The sequence below is a fragment of the Podarcis raffonei genome, chromosome 6 (genome assembly GCF_027172205.1).
Source record: "Podarcis raffonei isolate rPodRaf1 chromosome 6, rPodRaf1.pri, whole genome shotgun sequence".
Classification (NCBI taxonomy): Eukaryota; Metazoa; Chordata; class Lepidosauria; order Squamata; family Lacertidae; genus Podarcis; species Podarcis raffonei.
The window spans coordinates 60,898,760-60,919,764 of record NC_070607.1 but is presented as its reverse complement, the minus strand read 5'-3'; the positions used below and the strand labels follow the sequence as shown (position 1 = coordinate 60,919,764).

The 21,005-nt window shown below is 41.0% G+C and overlaps 1 protein-coding gene across 1 annotated transcript in view; it reads right to left on the bottom strand.

Moving 5' to 3' along the window:
• Window positions 1–214: 214 nt before the first annotated feature.
• The window catches only part of CR1 (complement C3b/C4b receptor 1 (Knops blood group)), a 43,066-nt gene continuing 22,275 nt past the window's right edge, over window positions 215–21,005 (bottom strand). Inside the window, exons 14-39 of the mRNA XM_053390996.1 lie at window positions 20,091–20,273; window positions 18,891–19,073; window positions 17,802–18,061; window positions 16,364–16,678; window positions 15,323–15,533; window positions 14,244–14,426; window positions 13,560–13,742; window positions 13,266–13,448; window positions 12,927–13,112; window positions 12,343–12,462; window positions 11,903–12,112; window positions 11,368–11,550; window positions 11,074–11,256; window positions 10,735–10,920; window positions 10,064–10,270; window positions 9,711–9,893; window positions 9,176–9,358; window positions 8,882–9,064; window positions 8,543–8,728; window positions 7,872–8,078; window positions 5,813–5,995; window positions 4,878–5,057; window positions 4,136–4,165; window positions 2,342–2,423; window positions 1,402–1,496; window positions 215–517 (exon numbers count right to left, since the gene is read on the bottom strand). Of these exons, the coding sequence (XP_053246971.1) occupies window positions 1,439–1,496; window positions 2,342–2,423; window positions 4,136–4,165; window positions 4,878–5,057; window positions 5,813–5,995; window positions 7,872–8,078; window positions 8,543–8,728; window positions 8,882–9,064; window positions 9,176–9,358; window positions 9,711–9,893; window positions 10,064–10,270; window positions 10,735–10,920; window positions 11,074–11,256; window positions 11,368–11,550; window positions 11,903–12,112; window positions 12,343–12,462; window positions 12,927–13,112; window positions 13,266–13,448; window positions 13,560–13,742; window positions 14,244–14,426; window positions 15,323–15,533; window positions 16,364–16,678; window positions 17,802–18,061; window positions 18,891–19,073; window positions 20,091–20,273 (4,451 nt within the window). The 3' untranslated portion in view covers window positions 215–517; window positions 1,402–1,438. The remainder of the gene's footprint in view (window positions 518–1,401; window positions 1,497–2,341; window positions 2,424–4,135; window positions 4,166–4,877; window positions 5,058–5,812; window positions 5,996–7,871; window positions 8,079–8,542; window positions 8,729–8,881; window positions 9,065–9,175; window positions 9,359–9,710; window positions 9,894–10,063; window positions 10,271–10,734; window positions 10,921–11,073; window positions 11,257–11,367; window positions 11,551–11,902; window positions 12,113–12,342; window positions 12,463–12,926; window positions 13,113–13,265; window positions 13,449–13,559; window positions 13,743–14,243; window positions 14,427–15,322; window positions 15,534–16,363; window positions 16,679–17,801; window positions 18,062–18,890; window positions 19,074–20,090; window positions 20,274–21,005) is intronic.

Below are 21,005 nucleotides of genomic sequence, written 5' to 3'. Positions count from 1 at the left end.
GCTCAATGTTCACATCTGTAGAGTGACTTCATTGAGTAGACCGGTTATATCTCTGAAACTTCCAAGCCAAACTTCTCTTGCAGGCGTCAGCTCCATTTATGATACATACAGCTGTTTAATGAAAACAGCCACAATCGTCAAAGAATTTCAGTACCTGCTGCAATAAGTCAATTATGTCAAATACAAGTTGGCTGTGAATTAAGAACAAAATACATAATTTTTAAATTTTATTTTATTTATAACAGTTATTTATTTCTGATCTTTCAGAATATTAATCCTACAAGGTAGCTTACAAGTAGTATTATATTATATATTTTGAAAATACAAAAAAAGTTAGCATATCAAAACCACAGTGATTATTTCTATCTGAAAGGGGCAGTGCAAAAACTGAAACATGAATGTGTTCCTCTTCTGCATGTGGCAAAATATTTGTTTTCACTTTCCAAGCAGTGATTGTGTCAAGTGGTCCAAAGAAGCAGGTATATTTGTTGGCATCTGTTCATCCAGTTACTTTCACCTGTAATTTAGGTGGGAATAACAGTAGCAGTATTCAGTAAATGTTCCTTTTATGTACAGTGAATTTGCACTATTTCATCCAGGCACATGTTCACCTTGATGATTCTAACTGCTAATGTATTCATGAAGCTAAATCTGGTTACTTCAGAATTCCTTCTCAACGAGAGACCTCCTAAATGCTGGAGTAAGTGCCACATGAACAGTAGCAAGGAATGATGATGGGCAATCCAAACAAAGAGTCCCAGGTCTGAAGGGACATGGGGCCACTGTTTAGCAGGTCTGAGTATCAGGTGTGTCTTGCCCATAGAGGCAAGTGTTGCAGGGCACCAAGTTCTGGAGGGCGCCAGGGAAGAGGCAGAGGCTGGACACAGCGCCTCCTGGCATCAGCTCGCTGCCCTTGCTCACCTCCGCCATGCCATGCCAAAGCAGTGCCGCACCTGGAGCCTCCACCTGCTGTGGCCACAGGTGCCCTCGCCCGCCTCGCTGAAGCAGCGCCACACCCGGAGCCTCTGCCTCTTGCCCTCTTATTTACATATAAATAAATAAATACATTTTATCTTGCTGCATACAGTTATCTTTAGAACGGGGGCAATATTACTGCATGCGTTACATGCATATATAAGAAATAAAGGCATACTATCGGGGGCGGGGGAGAGAAGGGAGTCAGCTGTTGTGAGGAACCTGTGGCCTTCCAGAGGATGCTGAACTCCATCAGCCCCAATTGTCTAAGTCAATGGTCAGCGATGATGGAAGTGTAATACAGCAATATCTAGAGGATCATAATTTCCCCACCCCTGTTTTTTAGCATCGGACTCAGGGTCTCCTTTTTAACATTCAACTGGGGCATTTTGAATGTGGACAAAATTATCTAAATCAAAGTATTACCTATTACTGCAAAAACGAAGCCTTTTTCAGAGTTGGATCATGCTACTTGAACATCTGGACTTTCATATATTCTGTTGCTTGCAGGAGTATATTTACTTAAGAAATAGAAAACAGTATTAAAGAATCAAGTAGAAGAGTTCGGGATTCAATTAAATAAACTAATTTTTTTTAAAAAAAATGCTTGGGATCCAGAGTTCCTGTGAGTGGAACTCTGTTCACAGGACAATCCAGCTGGAGATGGGGCAGGAGGGAGGGAGGTGATTTTTGCAGCACAGATTATCCTTTCCTCAGATTCTTCTAACCCCATTATCTTTCCCAACATGGAGATGTGGCTGTTTGCCAAGATAACAACTAATTCTTCAAACTACTGAAAGATCAGTGTAAATTTACAGAAGTGTGAAATCTTGGCATGCCCTGTTAATGGGGGTTCTATTTAAAAGCATCTCTTACAGAAAAAGAAAGTAATTTTAAATATATAGCCAATGTTCCTTTAATTACAGTGCAAAAGAAATGAACAATCTGATGAAGCAGGTGGGTTGATGCAAGTTATTGCCCAAAACACATGGAGGGCACCAGGTACAGCAGGCATCCCCAACCTGTGGCCCTCCAGATGTTTTGGCCTACAACTCCCATAATCCCTAGCTAACAGGACCAGTGGTCAGGGATGATGGGAATTGTAGTCCAAACAATCTGGAGGGCTGAAGGTTGGGGATGCCTAAGGTAGAGGATGGCTGATATCACCCCATGGCCATTTCCCCAAAACAGAAGGCAAATGATGCATTTGCATTTGTGTAAAAGGCTATGGCTTTTGTCCTGGTAGAGCTAAAAGACACCGCTTGTACTTTTGTGCAGGGGTTGGGACACGGATCGGTCAGCAAATGTGTGTAACTTAGTACCGAGTAATACAAATAAGTCTTAAAAATAAAGTAATGTGCCTTACGCTTTGTTCCGCTTCAAAACAATTACAATTACACAGAAAACACCAGCAATAACCAAAAGAAGCAAGGCGCCAACCAGAGAGCCTGTTGAAACCAAAGAATGAATGTTTGTATCCCGTAGTTGCTAAAGCAACGTTATAAAACCATAATATTTTGGAAAACAAACAAAAAGTTCTTTAATAAAAATACTACAATAATTCACCAGAAATCATTTACACTACACAATCCAAAAGAAAAAAATCTAAAACTTAACCCATTAATTGGCATGGTTTTCATTTTTATATCCGTGACAAAACATCTTTCTAATTTCATAGTCAATAATTCTGCAACCTTTATTTGAAGACAGCTATGAGCTAATTACAGTTTCTTGAATCCTGCGCTATATATGAGATTTATGAATATGAATGAGTGCGCTCTCGTAAATTTTGACATTTACAAAAATGTTTTTGGGTTTTGATAAATGTTCATTTAAATTCTAGATTAAATTATATATTTTTAAACAAGTTGAAATCCTAGTTTACCTAGAATTCTGAATATAACCGTTTAGGATTAGGTTGAAAGGGAAATAAAGCAATCCAATGCAACATTTCTGCTCTTGAGTCATGGCATGTTTTGACTCTGTTCCTGACAAAATAGCTGTATAATAAAAGTGGCCATCTGAGCTTCCTCCAGGTTGGTTTTTTTAATGGAAACCTAGAACAGCTCTTATAACTGTACTCAAATGTGTAAGACGTGGTGGTGATCTTTGCATATCTTCTGTATTTCTTATCTGAGAGCCAGCATAATAGAAGGTGGGGTGTTAAGAGCGTTGGATTTGGAAAGGGAACCTCAGGTTTGAGTAACTTTAGTCAAATTACTCTGTCATGTTAAAGGACCTCACTGAGTTATTGTGAGGATAAAATACTTCTCTGAGCCTGTTGCTAGAGTAGAATAAAATACATTTAAAATACTTAATACATTTGTCTTTGAAGTAATATGTAACAATGAGAGGGAATAGAGACACAACATTCCTGTGATAGTGAAAGTGGAGTTGTCCCCTTCCAAATACACTGCTTCAGATGCCAGTCCATCATCATTGCTGCTGTTGTTGTTAAAATTGTATACCACCCTTTATCTGTAGATCTCAGGGTGGTTCACAACATAAAATTACAATATTAAAAACACAAATTGCATAATGAAAATAACAAAAACAAACCAATAATCCCCCGTACCATATCTCTCAAATGTAAGTAATACCCCACATTAGTGTACTCTCCTAAATGTTTCTTTTCTACCTGCTATCTTGGTGTTTTGCCAGCCAAGCATACTGCTACCACTTCTTCTCGTTTCTCAGTAATCCTGCCTTGCCTCCATTGCTGTCACAATGCAGCACCTGAGTTTGTTATTAGTATAGATGATTCTGGAAAATATGTGCTAAACTATGAGACAGAAAATTAGCAAAGGCTGGACCATTAAGGAAAATGGGGTATTGCCCCACCAATCTCATTCTACCCTTAGCTGGCCCCTGTCTGCCTGCGTTCTTACAGGAGGTGGCAGCAGTTATCAGCTTCCTCCTCCTCCATGTTCATAGAATTCAGTAGTGAGGAGGATGGGGACAAACCGGTTCAGTCGGTTCAGCCTCTCATTGGCTCTGGCTCCACCTACTGTTGGCCTCTCTGCCTTTCACCCTACCAGTCCCAATGAGCCAACAGCCACCACTGGCACTAATAGGCTTAAGCCATTCTATATATGTTTTGTGGAGTTGTAGCATCCTACATTTATAAAGAATCAGATGGAATTCTCTGGAAGTTACTTACCAATGCCTGTGGCAACGGAGATATAAAAACCTAAAGTGCAAAATGAAACATAAGGAGTGAGCTGTATTACTATTGATCAAGAAACATTGAAAGCTTTCTAAGCACATAGTTTTATATAATTAAGAAACTGATTTATCTATCAAATAAAACTTAAAGTAAATATGTTGGTGGATGTAACAATGGCATTAGTAATTGTCAAGCAATGCATGGATTTTTTTTTTTATTACTGAGGAAATATATTCACCTTAGGAAACTTAAATAAATGTCCATATGACAGTCAATTGATCAATGGTCTCTCAATATGCCCTTTCACTATTATTATGTCACTAATGATCAAATCAAGCATGATCAGACTTTGGCAAGTTTAACAAGTCTACCAAATCAGTAAGAAATACTATAGGAAATATACTATCCTTCTGCCCATCCCCGGCAGCTTGGTATCATTTTGCCTCTAGCCTTTTTAGCTGTGGACTGTGCAGTAGCTCACTAAAGGAGAACAGATGGGATTCAGGCCTACCGGCCCTCCCATTCTCTCCAGACAGGACGTATATTCTTGATGTATGTGTCACTTGTGGTGCCCAGAGGAAATCAAGACAGGGCTTTATTGTGGAATAAAGCCATTAGCTTTTACTGTTATTTTCTAAATTCACTTGCTGGATGGCAATACAAATCTTTCATCAATACAAACTTCAACGAAATTCAGATTTGTCATCAACAGAAACCCTTCCTTTCTGTTGCTCACCTTGGTTACAAACTGGCACAGGAGGATCCCATGTAAAATCAGGCTGACACTGAACACGAGAACTGCCTTTCAAGGCATAACCATCTTCACATTCCAGAGTCACATTAGCTCCAATCTGAATCACAATTTCTGAGTTTTCCTTCTTGCCACCAGAAATCTGTGGGAGGATGCAGCCTACTGCTGAAAATCAAAGGTAATGAAAATGGCATATCAGGAAAAAGAGGTGATGATGGGAATTATCTAAAATTTACTTTTTGATAATTTACTTTGGCTCCTGTGACTGATAAACTTAATTCAGTGGTAACTCAGTTTAAGAACAGTCTGGTTTAAGAACGATTCAATTTACGAACTCCGCAAAATTGAAAATAGTGTCCCTGTTTGAGAACTTTACCTCGGTCTAAGAACGGAAGCCGAATGGTGGAAGGGCACCGGCGGCAGGAGGCGTCATTAGGGAAAGCACGCTTCAGTTTAAGAATGGTTTCGGTTTAAGAAAGGACTTCCGGAACGGATTAAGTTTGTAAACCGAGGTACCACTGTAATATATTGTGAGTTTAGAAAAACTGCAGAAAACCCTTTTTTTCTCTTCCTCTAGAGTGCATGGCTTGGCTCACTTGTCCAAGTCATCTATAGCCATCTTCTTTTAAAGCATATTGGAGTACAAAACACTGATCATGCATCTTACAGTATTGGGGCCTGCAAATTTCAAACCCTCCTTATTTTGGCAGTAGGAACTTAATCTGGAAATAATTTGGGATTTGGAGAAGTAGCTACCTGGAATGCTCATCAGGCTTGTTCTTGTAATTAGAGCTGCAATAGCAGCTTTTTTGAGAGGACCTCAGAAAAGGAAGACAGTTTGATAAACTGGATAAATACTGCTGGCCAGCAGTGGCAGCTAGGGTCCTTTATGGCTGTGGAGGAATTATATACACACTTACCTTCACAGTGTGGGACAGGAAGACTCCACACACCAGATGCTGTGCAATTCAGTGTTGCCTCCCCTATTAGTACATAACCAGGTTGACAGCTGTAATTTACAGAATTTCCATTGGTATATTGTATTGATTCTGGTGCACTGTAATTTCCATGCTGGACATTTGGAGGCGAGGGGCACTGTATCACTGAAAAGAGAAATAGAAAGTCATGTTCCTCTGCACTAGTCAGTCAGTGAGGGAGAAAATATCTCCAACACTATTATACATAACCTTCTGGACAGAATCCAGAAGGGATTTACATTTAATCAGGAATTCCAAAAGTTAAGTTGTGGGTGAACATTTCAGATGACACAGCGATTCTTCAAACAGCTCTTGTTTATTCACACGCCAGAACAGAACTGAACTGAAGGGTTCAGCCAGCCTGCTTATATAGAACTCCACTACAACGCAACTGTAACAGCTTTCTGTAACTATCCAATCACTGAACATCACTTTCAATCCCTTATTTACATATGTGGACCTGAGTGAAAACTATCTACAGTATCCCCCTGCTGGCCCAGGGTGATAACTTCAGTACATAACACCAAATTCTTGCCATGGTTCTCATTTTGGAAAATGAATGGAACATTTCAGAGCATGTTATTTGCCCAAACTCATGCCTGCTGCCTTAAAAAATGGAGCTCAAGTTCAAGCAGATGCCCATGGTGGTCTTGGGGGGGCACTACAATAGGGTTCCATATGACGACAGTCTGTGGCCAAGCACAGGTGGAAGGCATCACACATTACTTGTTAATCTGCCTTTTGTACAGGGATCCAAGAAACCGATTACTGAAACTCTTGCTGGAATTCCTGGAAGCAGGTTTACTATGGCAAAAATGGCTCACTTTCTTTTGTGTGATGCTAACAGATTTGTGACACATAAAGTGATACCTTACGCTCTGGGTTCAAGAAAGATTTAGAGAGCGAGAGCTAGACAATATTGCAATACGTTGCACTGGGGATTCAGAGGTCTAACAGAAGTTAAGCTAGGTATGAACTCTTACTACCTTCCTTGAAATCCTTGATGCCCTGCATTATGTAATTGTTGTATGCTGTATGTTATGGTTTGCTGTTTGTCAAATTGCAATGAAATTCTTATGGCCTCTGGTTAATACAATAAACTCTTTGGTTGGTAATATACATAATAAAATAACTTTCAGAATATAGTATCTAAGTAAGGAGTCCAGTCTTTAAATTGTGCAGTAGTTCGGTTTGAGCCCTTTAAAAGTTTTCCTTTTCTTGTGTATTCAATAGCTGTACTAGCAATTATTTTTGTACTTTTAATAAATAATTAAGTGGAGAAGCCTAACATAATAGGTCTGAAAAATCAGAAGGATAGATGTTGCTTTAATTAAATTAAATTATGCTTAAATTAAAGAATCCTTTAATCTAGTACCGGCACCCACTGCAGTACAGTTAATAATATGTTGTGAGTATTGACGTTAGTAATTTAGGGTTTCAGTCACAGGCACCCCTGCCATTGCATAAATTGTTCCAGGACCCATAAACATTTTCAGAAGGGCATTAAATCATACAGCAGCCTCCCCAGATGTAACCTTTGCTAATCTGGCTGAACTCTTGTGGAGGCATTGTCCAACACACTGGTCTTGGCGGGACTTCCACTGATAAAGCAAGCACTTGCTTTCACCACTTGCCAATCTGGCTTTGTCTTTCCTAATGGACAGCTCACACCCTCTATTATCCTATGCAAAACAAAACTCTGTGTGATACAGTTCCAAAATATGTCCATCCAGTTTCAAGAAGCATTAATGTAAGAATGTGTCTGAATCAAAAATTTTCCAATGAAGAGAGGAAGAATAATGGGTAAAGAGCGAAACAAAATTTAGATGCTTGCACTCTTTGAACCATTCTGAAAGATCCTGAAATCCAGAAACCTGCTTTTGCAGTGAGGAGCAGGGGCAGACATGTTTTCTACATGTATACAGTTTGGATCTCTTCTCCATCGGCTTGTACAGAATACTGTGCCACCCTATGTCTCGTTTATTGCAATCCAGAAACCTACTTTTGCAGTGAGGAGAAGGGGCAGACCATTTGCCAGATGGGGTGCAATAAATTGTTGCCTCTCCATGCAGAGAGTAGCCAGGCTCACATGTGTAATTCACAGACATTCCACTGGTAAACACTGACAGTTCCTGGTGGCTGTGATCCCCATTTTGGATTTTTGTGGGTTGCTGGCACTGAATCTCTGACAGAGGAATAGAAGTGGAATCTAGCAGAAAATAAATAAGAAAGATTCTTCAACTCAAGGAATCATAATAGTATCCTATATGCAGATAGTATCTCAAATTACCTAATTCAGTACACTTGTTTTCTCATTTCTATTACAAAGAGATGTGGGGGCAAGTAATTGTGACAATATTGGGGGGAGGGGTTTGAGCATGGATAGAGAAACTGTGGCACCCTCTCCCCACAAATGTTTGCTTAATATCTTTAATGTATAGCTTTCGCCACATGCTGAAAATGCACTTCTTTACCCTTTGACAGTTAAAAATATTGTATTTTGTGGGTCCCATATCCCTTTTTTTACTGAGTTAGAGCTGTTCTGCTCCATAGAAAATGGTTTTTTTACTTGTTTTATCATTTTAAGTGCTTTATCTCTTTTATAATCATTTTATTATATTTTAATAGTAGCACTGTTATTCATCTGGAAAAGCTAAATATATTGCCACCTACGATGTCTGCTTTTACAATGAGGAACAGATTGATCCCATGTTCCAGAAGACAGACAGTGTATTGTCGCAGCTCCAGCAAGAAAGTAGTCAGGGTCACAACGATACGTCACAGAGGAGCCATAAGGAAAATCTTCCAGACTTTCAGAGTCACGTTCCCCATTGGCAATCGCTTGAGGTGCAGGGCACCCTGTGGAGAAATGTTTCAATGCAGAACTATCATCAGAGCTAAGACCTAAGCCAGGACAACTGCCCTTTAGGCAGACGTGCATTAACTACAAGGGCTACAAAATTGTACATCTATGGACCAGGGACAGTGGTTGTACAACTGAATGAAAATAACCTTTGCATTTTGGAAGTTTAGTCCAGTTCACAGAGTTGGAGCCTTCTAAAATACAGGTAACCAGATACTCTCCTTCGAGGGAATAGCCGGCATCACAAATGTATATTACAGAACTCCCATAGGTGAGGTCTTCTCCTATATTCTTTCCATGCTCAATGCTTGGTGGTGGTGGACAACGCATTACTGCAAAAAGAAAAGAAAACCAGAAGTCGATATAATGATGCTAACTGAGAATTCCCAAGTATCACTTGCTCTGTGTTTTTAGCCAACAAGGATAGGCAGGGAAATACCAACCTTCACACTGGGGTAAAGGTTGACTCCAAGCTCCAGAGGCTGTACACTGACTGGAAGCCTTGCCACGTAACAAGTAGCCACGGTCACAGGTGTAATTGACGTATCTTCCTGTAGCAAAATGAGCTTCTCCATGGCCATTGTGATCACCATTTGGAATAGGCAGAGGAGGGGGACACTGCAATTCTAAAGCAAAACTATATGAGCATCAAGCTTATCTCAAAGCAAGTAGAAACCCTCCCAATTCTTGATCCGAGTATTACAAGTCCTTCACTATAGTAGATTCTAGTTTTTGTAGCTAGCATAAGCTACCTATTTCCCCATTAATCATGGTTTGAGATCACAGGAATACCAGCCCTCTTCTCCTACTATTATGGGCTATTGTTCCAACCCATGTCTGCCATGTAGATCCAGGTTCAGAACGAGTATTTCTGGTCCAGAGGTTCTTTATAAGGGGACCATTGTGTGCTACGCTCTGGGTAGCATGTTATGTCCCTGCTGAAAAAAAGCCACTAGTGCCTATGAGCAAGACACATACCTTCACAGTGCGGGGCAGGAGCACTCCATGTGCCAGAGGTTGTGCAATAAATAGTTCCCTCTCCAGTAAGCGAGTAGCCAGGCTCACAGGTGTATTTAACAAACATTCCATTGGTGAACACTGATGATCCCTCATTGCTGTGAATCCCATTCTGGATACTTGGGGGTGGCCGGCATTGAATTTCTGAAAGCAAAAGAGTGTAGTTACAATGTCAAGACCATTCAAAGTTATTCTTCCATCATCTTTGTGTACTTCATGTTTTCTACATGTATACTGTTTGGATCTCTTCTCCATCGGCTTTTACAGAATACTGTGCCACCCTATGTCTCGTGTATTGCAATCCAGAAACCTACTTTTGCAGTGAGGAGCAGGAGCAGACCATGTGCCAGATGGTGTGCAATAAATTGTTGCCTCTCCATGTAGAGAGTAGCCAGGCTCACATGTGTAATTCACAGACATTCCACTGGTAAACACTGACAGTTCCTGGTGGCTGTGATCCCCATTTTGGATTTTTGTGGGTTGCTGGCACTGAATCTCTGACAGAGGAATAGAAGTGGAATCTAGCAGAAAATAAATAAGAAAGATTCTTCAACTCAAGGAATCATAATAGTATCCTATATGCAGATAGTATCTCAAATGACCTAATTCTGTACACTTGTTTTCTCATTTCCATTACAAATAGATGTGGGGGCAAGTAATTGTGACAATATTGGGGGGAGGGGTTTGAGCATGGATAGAGAAACTGTGGCACCCTCTCCCCACAAATGTTTGCTTAATATCTTTAATGTATAGCTTTCGCCACATGCTGAAATTGCACTTCTTTACCCTTTGACAGTTAAAAATATTGTATTTTGTGGGTCCCATATCCCTTTTTTTACTGAGTTAGAGCTGTTCTGCTCCATAGAAAATGGTTTTTTTACTTGTTTTATCATTTTAAGTGCTTTATCTCTTTTATAATCATTTTATTATATTTTAATAGTAGCACTGTTATTCATCTGGAAAAGCTAAATATATTGCCACCTACGTTGTCTGCTTTTACAATGAGGAACAGATTGATCCCATGTTCCAGAAGACAGGCAGTGTATTGTCGCAGCTCCAGTAAGAAAGTAGTCAGGGTCACAACGATACGTCACAGAGGAGCCATAAGGAAAATCTTCCAGACTTTCAGAGTCACGTTCCCCATTGGCAATCGCTTGAGGTGCAGGGCACCCTGTGGAGAAATGTTTCAATGCAGAACTATCATCAGAGCTAAGACCTAAGCCAGGACAACTGCCCTTTAGGCAGACGTGCATTAACTACAAGGGCTACAAAATTGTACATCTATGGACCAGGGACAGTGGTTGTACAACTGAATGAAAATAACCTTTGCATTTTGGAAGTTTAGTCCAGTTCACAGAGTTGGAGCCTTCTAAAATACAGGTAACCAGATACTCTCCTTCGAGGGAATAGCCGGCATCACAAATGTATATTACAGAACTCCCATAGGTGAGGTCTTCTCCTATATTCTTTCCATGCTCAATGCTTGGTGGTGGTGGACAACGCATTACTGCAAAAAGAAAAGAAAACCAGAAGTCGATATAATGATGCTAACTGAGAATTCCCAAGTATCACTTGCTCTGTGTTTTTAGCCAACAAGGATAGGCAGGGAAATACCAACCTTCACACTGGGGTAAAGGTTGACTCCAAGCTCCAGAGGCTGTACACTGACTGGAAGCCTTGCCACGTAACAAGTAGCCACGGTCACAGGTGTAATTGACGTATCTTCCTGTAGCAAAATGAGCTTCTCCATGGCCATTGTGATCACCATTTGGAATAGGCAGAGGAGGGGGACACTGCAATTCTAAAGCAAAACTATATGAGCATCAAGCTTATCTCAAAGCAAGTAGAAACCCTCCCAATTCTTGATCCGAGTATTACAAGTCCTTCACTATAGTAGATTCTAGTTTTTGTAGCTAGCATAAGCTACCTATTTCCCCATTAATCATGGTTTGAGATCACAGGAATACCAGCCCTCTTCTCCTACTATTATGGGCTATTGTTCCAACCCATGTCTGCCATGTAGATCCAGGTTCAGAACGAGTATTTCTGGTCCAGAGGTTCTTTATAAGGGGACCATTGTGTGCTACGCTCTGGGTAGCATGTTATGTCCCTGCTGAAAAAAAGCCACTAGTGCCTATGAGCAAGACACATACCTTCACAGTGCGGGGCAGGAGCACTCCATGTGCCAGAGGTTGTGCAATAAATAGTTCCCTCTCCAGTAAGCGAGTAGCCAGGCTCACAGGTGTATTTAACAAACATTCCATTGGTGAACACTGATGATCCCTCATTGCTGTGAATCCCATTCTGGATACTTGGGGGTGGCCGGCATTGAATTTCTGAAAGGAAAAGAGTGTAGTTACAATGTCAAGACCATTCAAAGTTATTCTTCCATCATCTTTGTGTACTTCATGTTTTCTACATGTATACTGTTTGGATCTCTTCTCCATCGGCTTTTACAGAATACTGTGCCACTCTATGTCTCGTGTATTGCAATCCAGAAACCTACTTTTGCAGTGGGGAGCAGGAGCAGACCATGTGCCAGATGGTGTGCAATAAATTGTTGCCTCTCCATGCAGAGAGTAGCCAGGCTCACATGTGTAATTCACAGACATTCCACTGGTAAACACTGACAGTTCCTGGTGGCTGTGATCCCCATTTTGGATTTTTGTGGGTTGCTGGCACTGAATCTCTGACAGAGGAATAGAAGTGGAATCTAGCAGAAAATAAATAAGAAAGATTCTTCAACTCAAGGAATCATAATAGTATCCTATATGCAGATAGTATCTCAAATGACCTAATTCAGTACACTTGTTTTCTCATTTCCATTACAAATAGATGTGGGGGCAAGTAATTGTGACAATATTGGGGGGAGGGGTTTGAGCATGGATAGAGAAACTGTGGCACCCTCTCCCCACAAATGTTTGCTTAATATCTTTAATGTATAGCTTTCGCCACATGCTGAAAATGCACTTCTTTACCCTTTGACAGTTAAAAATATTGTATTTTGTGGGTCCCATATCCCTTTTTTTACTGAGTTAGAGCTGTTCTGCTCCGTATAAAATGGTTTTTTTACTTGTTTTATCATTTTAAGTGCTTTATCTCTTTTATAATCATTTTATTATATTTTTATAGTAGGACTGTTATTCATCTGGAAAAGCTAAATATATTGCCACCTACGATGTCTGCTTTTACAATGAGGAACAGATTGATCCCATGTTCCAGAAGACAGGCAGTGTATTGTCGCAGCTCCAGCAAGAAAGTAGTCAGGGTCACAACGATACGTCACAGAGGAGCCATAAGGAAAATCTTCCAGACTTTCAGAGTCACGTTCCCCATTGGCAATCGCTTGAGGTGCAGGGCACCCTGTGGAGAAATGTTTCAATGCAGAACTATCATCAGAGCTAAGACCTAAGCCAGGACAACTGCCCTTTAGGCAGACGTGCATTAACTACAAGGGCTACAAAATTGTACATCTATGGACCAGGGACATTGGTTGTACAACTGAATGAAAATAACCTTTGCATTTTGGAAGTTTAGTCCAGTTCACAGAGTTGGAGCCTTCTAAAATACAGGTAACCAAATACTCTCCTTCGAGGGAATAGCCGGCATCACAAATGTATATTACAGAACTCCCATAGGTGAGGTCTTCTCCTATATTCTTTCCATGCTCAATGCTTGGTGGTGGTGGACAACGCATTACTGCAAAAAGAAAAGAAAACCAGAAGTCAATATAATGATGCTAACTGAGAATTCCCAAGTATCACTTGCTCTGTGTTTTTAGCCAACAAGGATAGGCAGGGAAATACCAACCTTCACACTGGGGTAAAGGTTGACTCCAAGCTCCAGAGGCTGTACACTGACTGGAAGACTTGCCACGTAACAAGTAGCCACGGTCACAGGTGTAATTGATGTATCTTCCTGTAGCAAAATGAGCTTCTCCATGGCCATTGTGATCACCATTTGGAATAGGCAGAGGAGGGGGACACTGCAATTCTAAAGCAAAGCTATATGAGCATCAAGCTTATCTCAAAGCAAGTAGAAACCCTCCCAATTCTTGATCCGAGGATTACAACTCCTTCACTATAGTAGATTCTAGTTTTTGTGGCTAGCATAAGCTACCTATTTCCCCATTAATCATGGTTTGAGATCACAGGAGTACCAGCCCTCTTCTCCTACTATTATGGGCTATTGTTCCAACCCATGTCTGCCATGTAGATCCAGGTTCAGAACTAGTATTTCTGGTCCAGAGGTTCTGGTCCAGAGGACACTTTCCTAACAGACAGCTCACACTCTCCATAATCCTACGCAAAACAAAACTGTGTGATAAAGTTCTAAAATATGTGCTTCCAGTTTGAGGCAGCATTACTAAAAGAATGTGTCTGTATCAATGGTTTTCAATGTAGAAAGGAAGAATCATGAGTGAACACCAGTTCTAAATTTTGTAGCCTTCACTCCTAGAGCTATCCCAATAAAACTTATGACCAAGAATCTTACTTTTGCAGTGAGGAGCAGAGGAAGACCATGTACCAGATGCTGTACAGTGAACAGTTGCCTCTCCAGTAAGAAAGTAGCCAGGTTTGCACCTGTAATTCACAGACATTCCACTCGTAAACACTGATAATTCATGGTGGCTGTGATTCCCATTTTCAATCTTTGCAGGTGGCTGACACTGAGTCTCTGACAAGAGAGCAAAAGAGGAAGATAGAAAAAAGTAAAAATAAATAAAACATTTACCACAAGGAATCATAGTTGCTTCCTATGTGCAGATAGGAATGAGCTAAGCTGGTATGCTAGATTCTTCCAAGAAGCTCTTCCTGTCAGCCATTAAAGGTCCACAGAGATCCAGGTTCAGAGAGAGTATTCCTGGTTCAGAGGTGCTGACATTGTTTTAAAAGGGCACCATTGTGTGAACTCGTGTGAACTATTGCCTTTAAGGCAGCATGTACTATGCCCTGTGAAAAAGGCCACCAGTGCCAGCGAACAGGAATATGGGGATTAAAACACAGAAAGTTGGTTCCGAACTTGTGGGTCAGGTAAAGCCTGGGCAAAGACAAGACATCTGAAGCAACTAGTGGTTGTTCCCAGATCTAGGAACCCCTCATCCACAATCTCTGTCCAACCAGGGTTGAGTGCATCTCCCTTCCTTTACTAGTGATATTGCCTATCATTATTGGTTGGATTTCTATTTCAAAATTCAGTTCAATCAATTAAAAACAGAACTTGCTGAGTTTTCCCCTCTTGTGTTTAGGGGAAGGGCCTTAGCTGAACTGTAGAACATTTGTTTCATGAAGAAGATCCCTGACTTTTCCAGGTAAGGCTGGAAATGCCCCCCCCTTGAAACACAACTGTGTTACTCCATATAAGGCAGCTTCCCATATTCCTAATTTGGGAGGGAAGTAAGTGGGATTTTTTTGTGTGTGGGAGTGTGTCAAGTTAGATAATTTTGTTAGATAAGTTTGTATGTTTTGTGGCTCATATCTGGAAACTCCCAAGGAGGACTTCAACAGATTTAACTAACTTTTTTGCTTATCACAGAAAAATGAAATCCAGTCAAAGTTGTGCTTAGTACCTACCCCTTACACAGATGGGTGTGGGAGAATCCCATGTGCTGTCAAACTGGCACTGAATTGTATGGTTGCCTTTCAGGATATAGCCAGGGTCACATTCAAATGTAATTGTCTCTGTGGGCTTAACTTGCCCTTTAGATCTTGTTATTCTTCCATTCTGAATTTTTGGACTTACACAGCCAGTGACTGCAAAGGAAAATATAAAGTAGCTAGTAGACTACATAGTGTATGTCAGCTGCAGTAAGGAGTATATTGTAGAACCGTTTTCTTAATACATTTAATGTAAAGCTCAAAATTTAAATTGTTATTGTCAGGGAACTGACATCAGAGCGGGAGGTGAAGGGGAGGCTCTCAGACTCTGCTGGGGAAGGACCGAGCACCAGGTGGAAAAGCAGCCCAGTAGAGGGGGAAGGAAATCAGCGTAACACCAGGGATGAAGGGGGGCAAATGGGGGAAGTGGAGAGAGAGCTCCGGGACTCTTCACTGGAAATCAGTGAGGAGAGTGCAAGTCCTCCACTACCCACGCCCTCCCTGCGCAGAAGACTCCCGCGCAGTGAGAGACGGAAACGATTGGGAGTGAAACAACTTTTATGCTGGAAGAGGTCTAAGAAACGCCCACAGACAGATTCTGCCAGCGACTGAATCAGTCACGCAAAGAGGGGCTGAGCAGTCAGAGTGGGTGAACAAGGCCACCAAGCCCCAGAGAGGCGGCAGTTTTACGCACGAGTAACTCATACCCTTTACAGTTATATAAAGCTCTTTATGGATCAATAGCAAGATAGTGCAACATACATTTTGGAGTTAGAAAGTCTCAGCTTGGACTGCCTAGGAATAGCAAGGAAATGAGACCCCCAAAAAAGAAAAGAATGGTCACTCCATTGGTCAGGCCTTGATCCATTAACAGAGCTGTATATATGTGGCTCACACATAATATTTGAGGTGCCCTTCCCTTAAGGACTTAACAGAAGCTACAATTTTCAATGCAGAAATAAGGTACTTGTATGAACATTCACTTGCATTTTAAATCTGTTTTGACTGATTAGCCTATACAAAGCCAAAATGAAAATCCAGTGTAGCAGAATACTTGCATTCACAGCGTGGGACAGGGAGACTCCACACACCGGATGCTGTGCAATATATAGTTGCCCTTCCTATTAGTACATAACCAGGGTCACAGCTGTATTTTACAATTTTTCCACTGGTATATTGTTCTGATCCCAGAGCCCTGTACTTTCCATGCTGGACTTTGGGAGGTGAGGGGCAATGTATCTCTGGAAAACAACAACAACAAGGGAAGAATATCTTGTTCCTCAGCAAGACAGGCAATACATCCAACAATAACATACATAAGAAGTCAGCTTCCTACTTTAGATCGTAGTATAGTGTGATTAAATTTGGTTTAAAATAAAACTTCAGTTTTCAAACATTGCTGTATTAAACAACTTTAGTTGTGTGCTTGTTATTTCCCTTTGTGTTTTTGATCTTTGTTGTGCATACAACAGTCGTTGTTGCATGCATCCATAGCTGTCCACTTAAACTTTAGCCATCCCTGTGGAAATCAGAAGTGCAGAATTTGAAATGTTTTAGGTACTGCCCTTCTGACAGCCACAGGGATGGTAACAGCAACAAGAATAGTGGGTTGGCAAAAGGACAACAGCAATGCATACTCACAAAAGCACTCACCCCAACAAACAGTGACTTAATGGACCAATACCAACAAAGCAACAATAAAACATGTCAGTGGGGGGGGGGGGGACGACATATACAGTTTTGATATGAAATATGGAGGATATTTTCTGATGGGAAAAAGCATGCAACACACCATAAGAGGGTTAATGACGTGGCTATACTTCAGTCATTCAACAAGAATACACAGAGCTCATAAAACCCTGACCCATTATTTGTAAATCACCAACATTATTAGCTACAGTGGACAGAAAACAAGGCTGCCCTCCCCCATTTTCTGCATACAGATTTCTGAATTATTCTCAGTCCTGTCGGAACAACTGGAACTTCTCTGTACAGAGGAAGTCTATGCTTAGGGGTTCATATTCCATACTTACAAACAATGCTGCTTACCTTTATATACTAAAATACCATGGACCTGCACCTCAGCATAAATGCAAATTCTGATCTCTCTGGTAAAGCAAGGCCCTTCCCTTCACCACCCAGATCTTGAGTAGCTTACACAGTGGAAAGCGAGTCTTCTGCGAGGTAGACTTCATTTCCCCAGCATGCTAGGAGAACTTTGAGCAGTCTGAGACTTCTCAAGAGATGTAGGAGCAAGGAAAAATACATCTACATCTGTCCCATTTCATTGAATTTTGTATTCAATTAGCCGATTGATGAAGCTGCTCCCCCAAGAGACAAATGTTTATTATAGAAAGCAAAACACTACTTGTAGACATATAAAGTCATAAATTAGCTATACTTTCTTATTTCCTTCCACCGCGAACTATTTTTTAAAACATATAGTGTGTCATGTATGAAATATCTTTCCTACCAATGTTTTCAGACTTGTCGTATGATTTGCATATGCTGCTTGAAATAAAAAGGCTGACTCACCTTTGCAGTTAGGCGCTGAGGAGTTCCAAGACCCAGATGCTGTACAAAAAATTCTGGCATCTCCTATAATGCTGTATCCAGGATCGCAAGTGTATTCTACAAACCCCCCATTAGTAAAACCTTTTGCTTCCTGACTGCTGTATTTCCCGTGAGCGACCACTTGAGGTGGGGGGCACTGCCCTGTTGAAAGAGAGGGTAAAGTATATCAAGGAGTTAAAAAATGAATCCTGTCACAACATCTGGGATTGTGTCTCAGATTACATCTTCCAAATGCAGACTATCTTATACTAGTGGCTGGAGGTGATGCTGCTCTGTATATCACAGAGGACATAAAGTTGAACCCAGTGCCAGATTTAGGGCGGTGCAGACAGTTCTGTTTTTGTACTAATGTGAATTTTCAGTGAGCCTGACATACCAGAAATCCCAAAAGGGGTGGATTTCTTCTCTGAATTGCTGTGGGTGGTGAGCTGCAGGCCCCAAGAGTAATTTAGTACTGGAGATAATACAAGCTAGAAGTTCCTAAAAGGGCAAACTCTGATCCAATCCCTGTGAGTGGCGATACTGTCTGTGTAAGCAAGCAATTGCCAAGCAAGTCAAACACAATTAAAGTGTACTTCAGATGAGGAACTCAACCAAAGAAATGAGGGGATTAAGAAAAGGAAGCTGAATGGAAAAGTTGCAATATTCCCAGAATGCTGGGGAGGGGAAAGTTATTCAAAAACTACAGTAATACAAACTCACTAGAATCTAAATAGCAGATCAGGAAAAGTACCACCAAGGAAAGAGGATGCCAGCTTGGTTAAACAGCAGAGTCAAGGAAACTATTAGAGGCAAGAAGGCTTCCTTCAGAAAGTAGAATCTTGTTCAAATGAAAACGAAAAGGAGCACCAATTTTAGCAGAAGTGCAGGTGACAGTAAGGAACAAAGACCAGTGTTAACACCAGTACAGATGATAAAAAGCAATTATATCCTCTGTTGCTGAGATTGTACAAAATGTCATCTTAAATACTTTCACAACGTGGCAGAGGACTGCTCCACTCTCCCGAAGCTGTGCAGGAAATAGATGCCTTTCCAACAAGTGAGTAACCAGGATCACAGGAATAAGTTACAGACTTCTGAGAAGTAAAGACTTCCCCAGGAAAACCATTGTGATTTCCATTGGGTATATCCAGAGGCAAGGGGCACTGTGATACTAAAAGAAAAATGAAATAGGAGAGAACATTCACAATAGCATATTAATGGCAGATTTAACTGAAAATGTATTAAAAAATTAAAATATTTTAATGTATTTATTTATTACATTTCTATACCACCCTTCATCTGAGGATCACAGGGCAGTTTACAATATAAAAACGCAAAAATACATAACAAAGAAAACAACAACCATGAACAGTGTTAAAGAACATATATTGCTGAATTAGCCAAAGGCCTAGGAGAACAGCAATGATTTTGCCAGGCACCTAAAGATCTGTAACAAAGGTGCCAGGTGAGCCTCACTGGGGAGGGCATTCCACCTGTCATCCAAGGAACACAAGGCATCTTACGGACAAACAGATTTGTATCCAATGCTAGTCCTATTCTGAATAGACCCTTTGAAACTAATGGACACTACTAACTTGTGTGTATTACAGTACTATCCATTTACTTGGATTAGGACTACCACTGGACACAACCTGCAATAAATTGCCTTAACCATGGTTAGTGAAAATAAGCCAGCTTCAGTCTATGGAGCTGCCCTGTTTGAATTTACCATAGTTCATCTTAACCACAGTTTAGAATTTGGATAGGATGCTAAACTGCAGTTACTCTAAAACTGACACCTCCAATTTCATTTGCATAGATTGTGCTAGAGATTTGGGGGTGCATAAGCCTGAGGGGAGAATAGTCCCTGTTAAACCATGATTTTGTGTTAAGTCCAATTATAGTCAGTGACTGGCCCAAGGACAACTAGTGAAGTTGATAGGATTGAAGATTTGAACCCATGTCTTTCGTGCACGTCCCGCTGTCTATGCCATACGCATGAGATCTGGCAATCTGTCTGCAAGTATAGCAATATTACTACTTGTTTGAACATTTACTGCAGATATTCCTGCTTCCTTCTATAACTAAAGAATTACAAATGCTCCCTGAATATTGAAGCTACGAGCATCTATGTATCCGGCTCATATTCATGCTTGAATATATATGGATGCTTCTTATTTATACTTGCCCAGTTCACAGTGAGGTAGAGGAGGGTCCCATGTACCATCTACCTGGCAATGAATCTCTCTTGTTCCAGATATTTTGTAGCCAGCATTGCAGTCTAAAGTCACCCTTTTGTTATATGTGTAGGTGTCTGAATAACCAGTTACTATCCTTCCATTCCTTACTTGAGGGGGTGGACAGCGAGCCACTGAAAAGACAAAGTTTCAACAAGCATACAGTACTGAAGGTAAAAAGGAATGTACCTGTTCTCTGCATATCTGTGTGTTTAGCTGGCAGTATTATAGACATGTGGATTATGGGCTGATAGAATAGGAACCTCAGGCTCAGGGCCCAAATGTAGCCCACCCTGCTCCTCTATTTGACCCTCAAGTCTCTCCCCACGCTCAGGGCTGGATTACAGTTTAAGCAAAATAAGCACGTACTTAGGGCATCAAGGGAAGGGGGGCGCCACAAAAAAATTCCATTGCCAGATTTAACATGGACCATATGGCACAGCTGAACCAGGTTCCACAAAAAAGTTTTCCACAATAAGTGAAAAATACACAGGGACACACACAAATAATGATAATAAATTAGTAACAATGAATTAGTAACAATAGAGAGTAATGACTGCTCCCCACATTAAATGGGGGCGCCCTTTGCATGGTCGTGTGCAGCCCCCTGGACCCTATGCGGCACCATTAGCACAGGCTTGGCTTCGCCTTCCCCAGGTGGGATACCTGGAGGTCTCTGCCTACTTCAGCCACTTGCCCAACCCTGCCTGGGGAGGCGTTGCCAAGGCGATCAGGCCAGGTAGTGGGAGGGACCACCCTGCCCACACAAGCATTGTTCTTGGGAAAACCACAAAATTAGAATCTGGTAACTGGTAAACTGCCACTCGGTTCACTGAGGCTCATGTAATTTGAAGATGTTCCTTCAA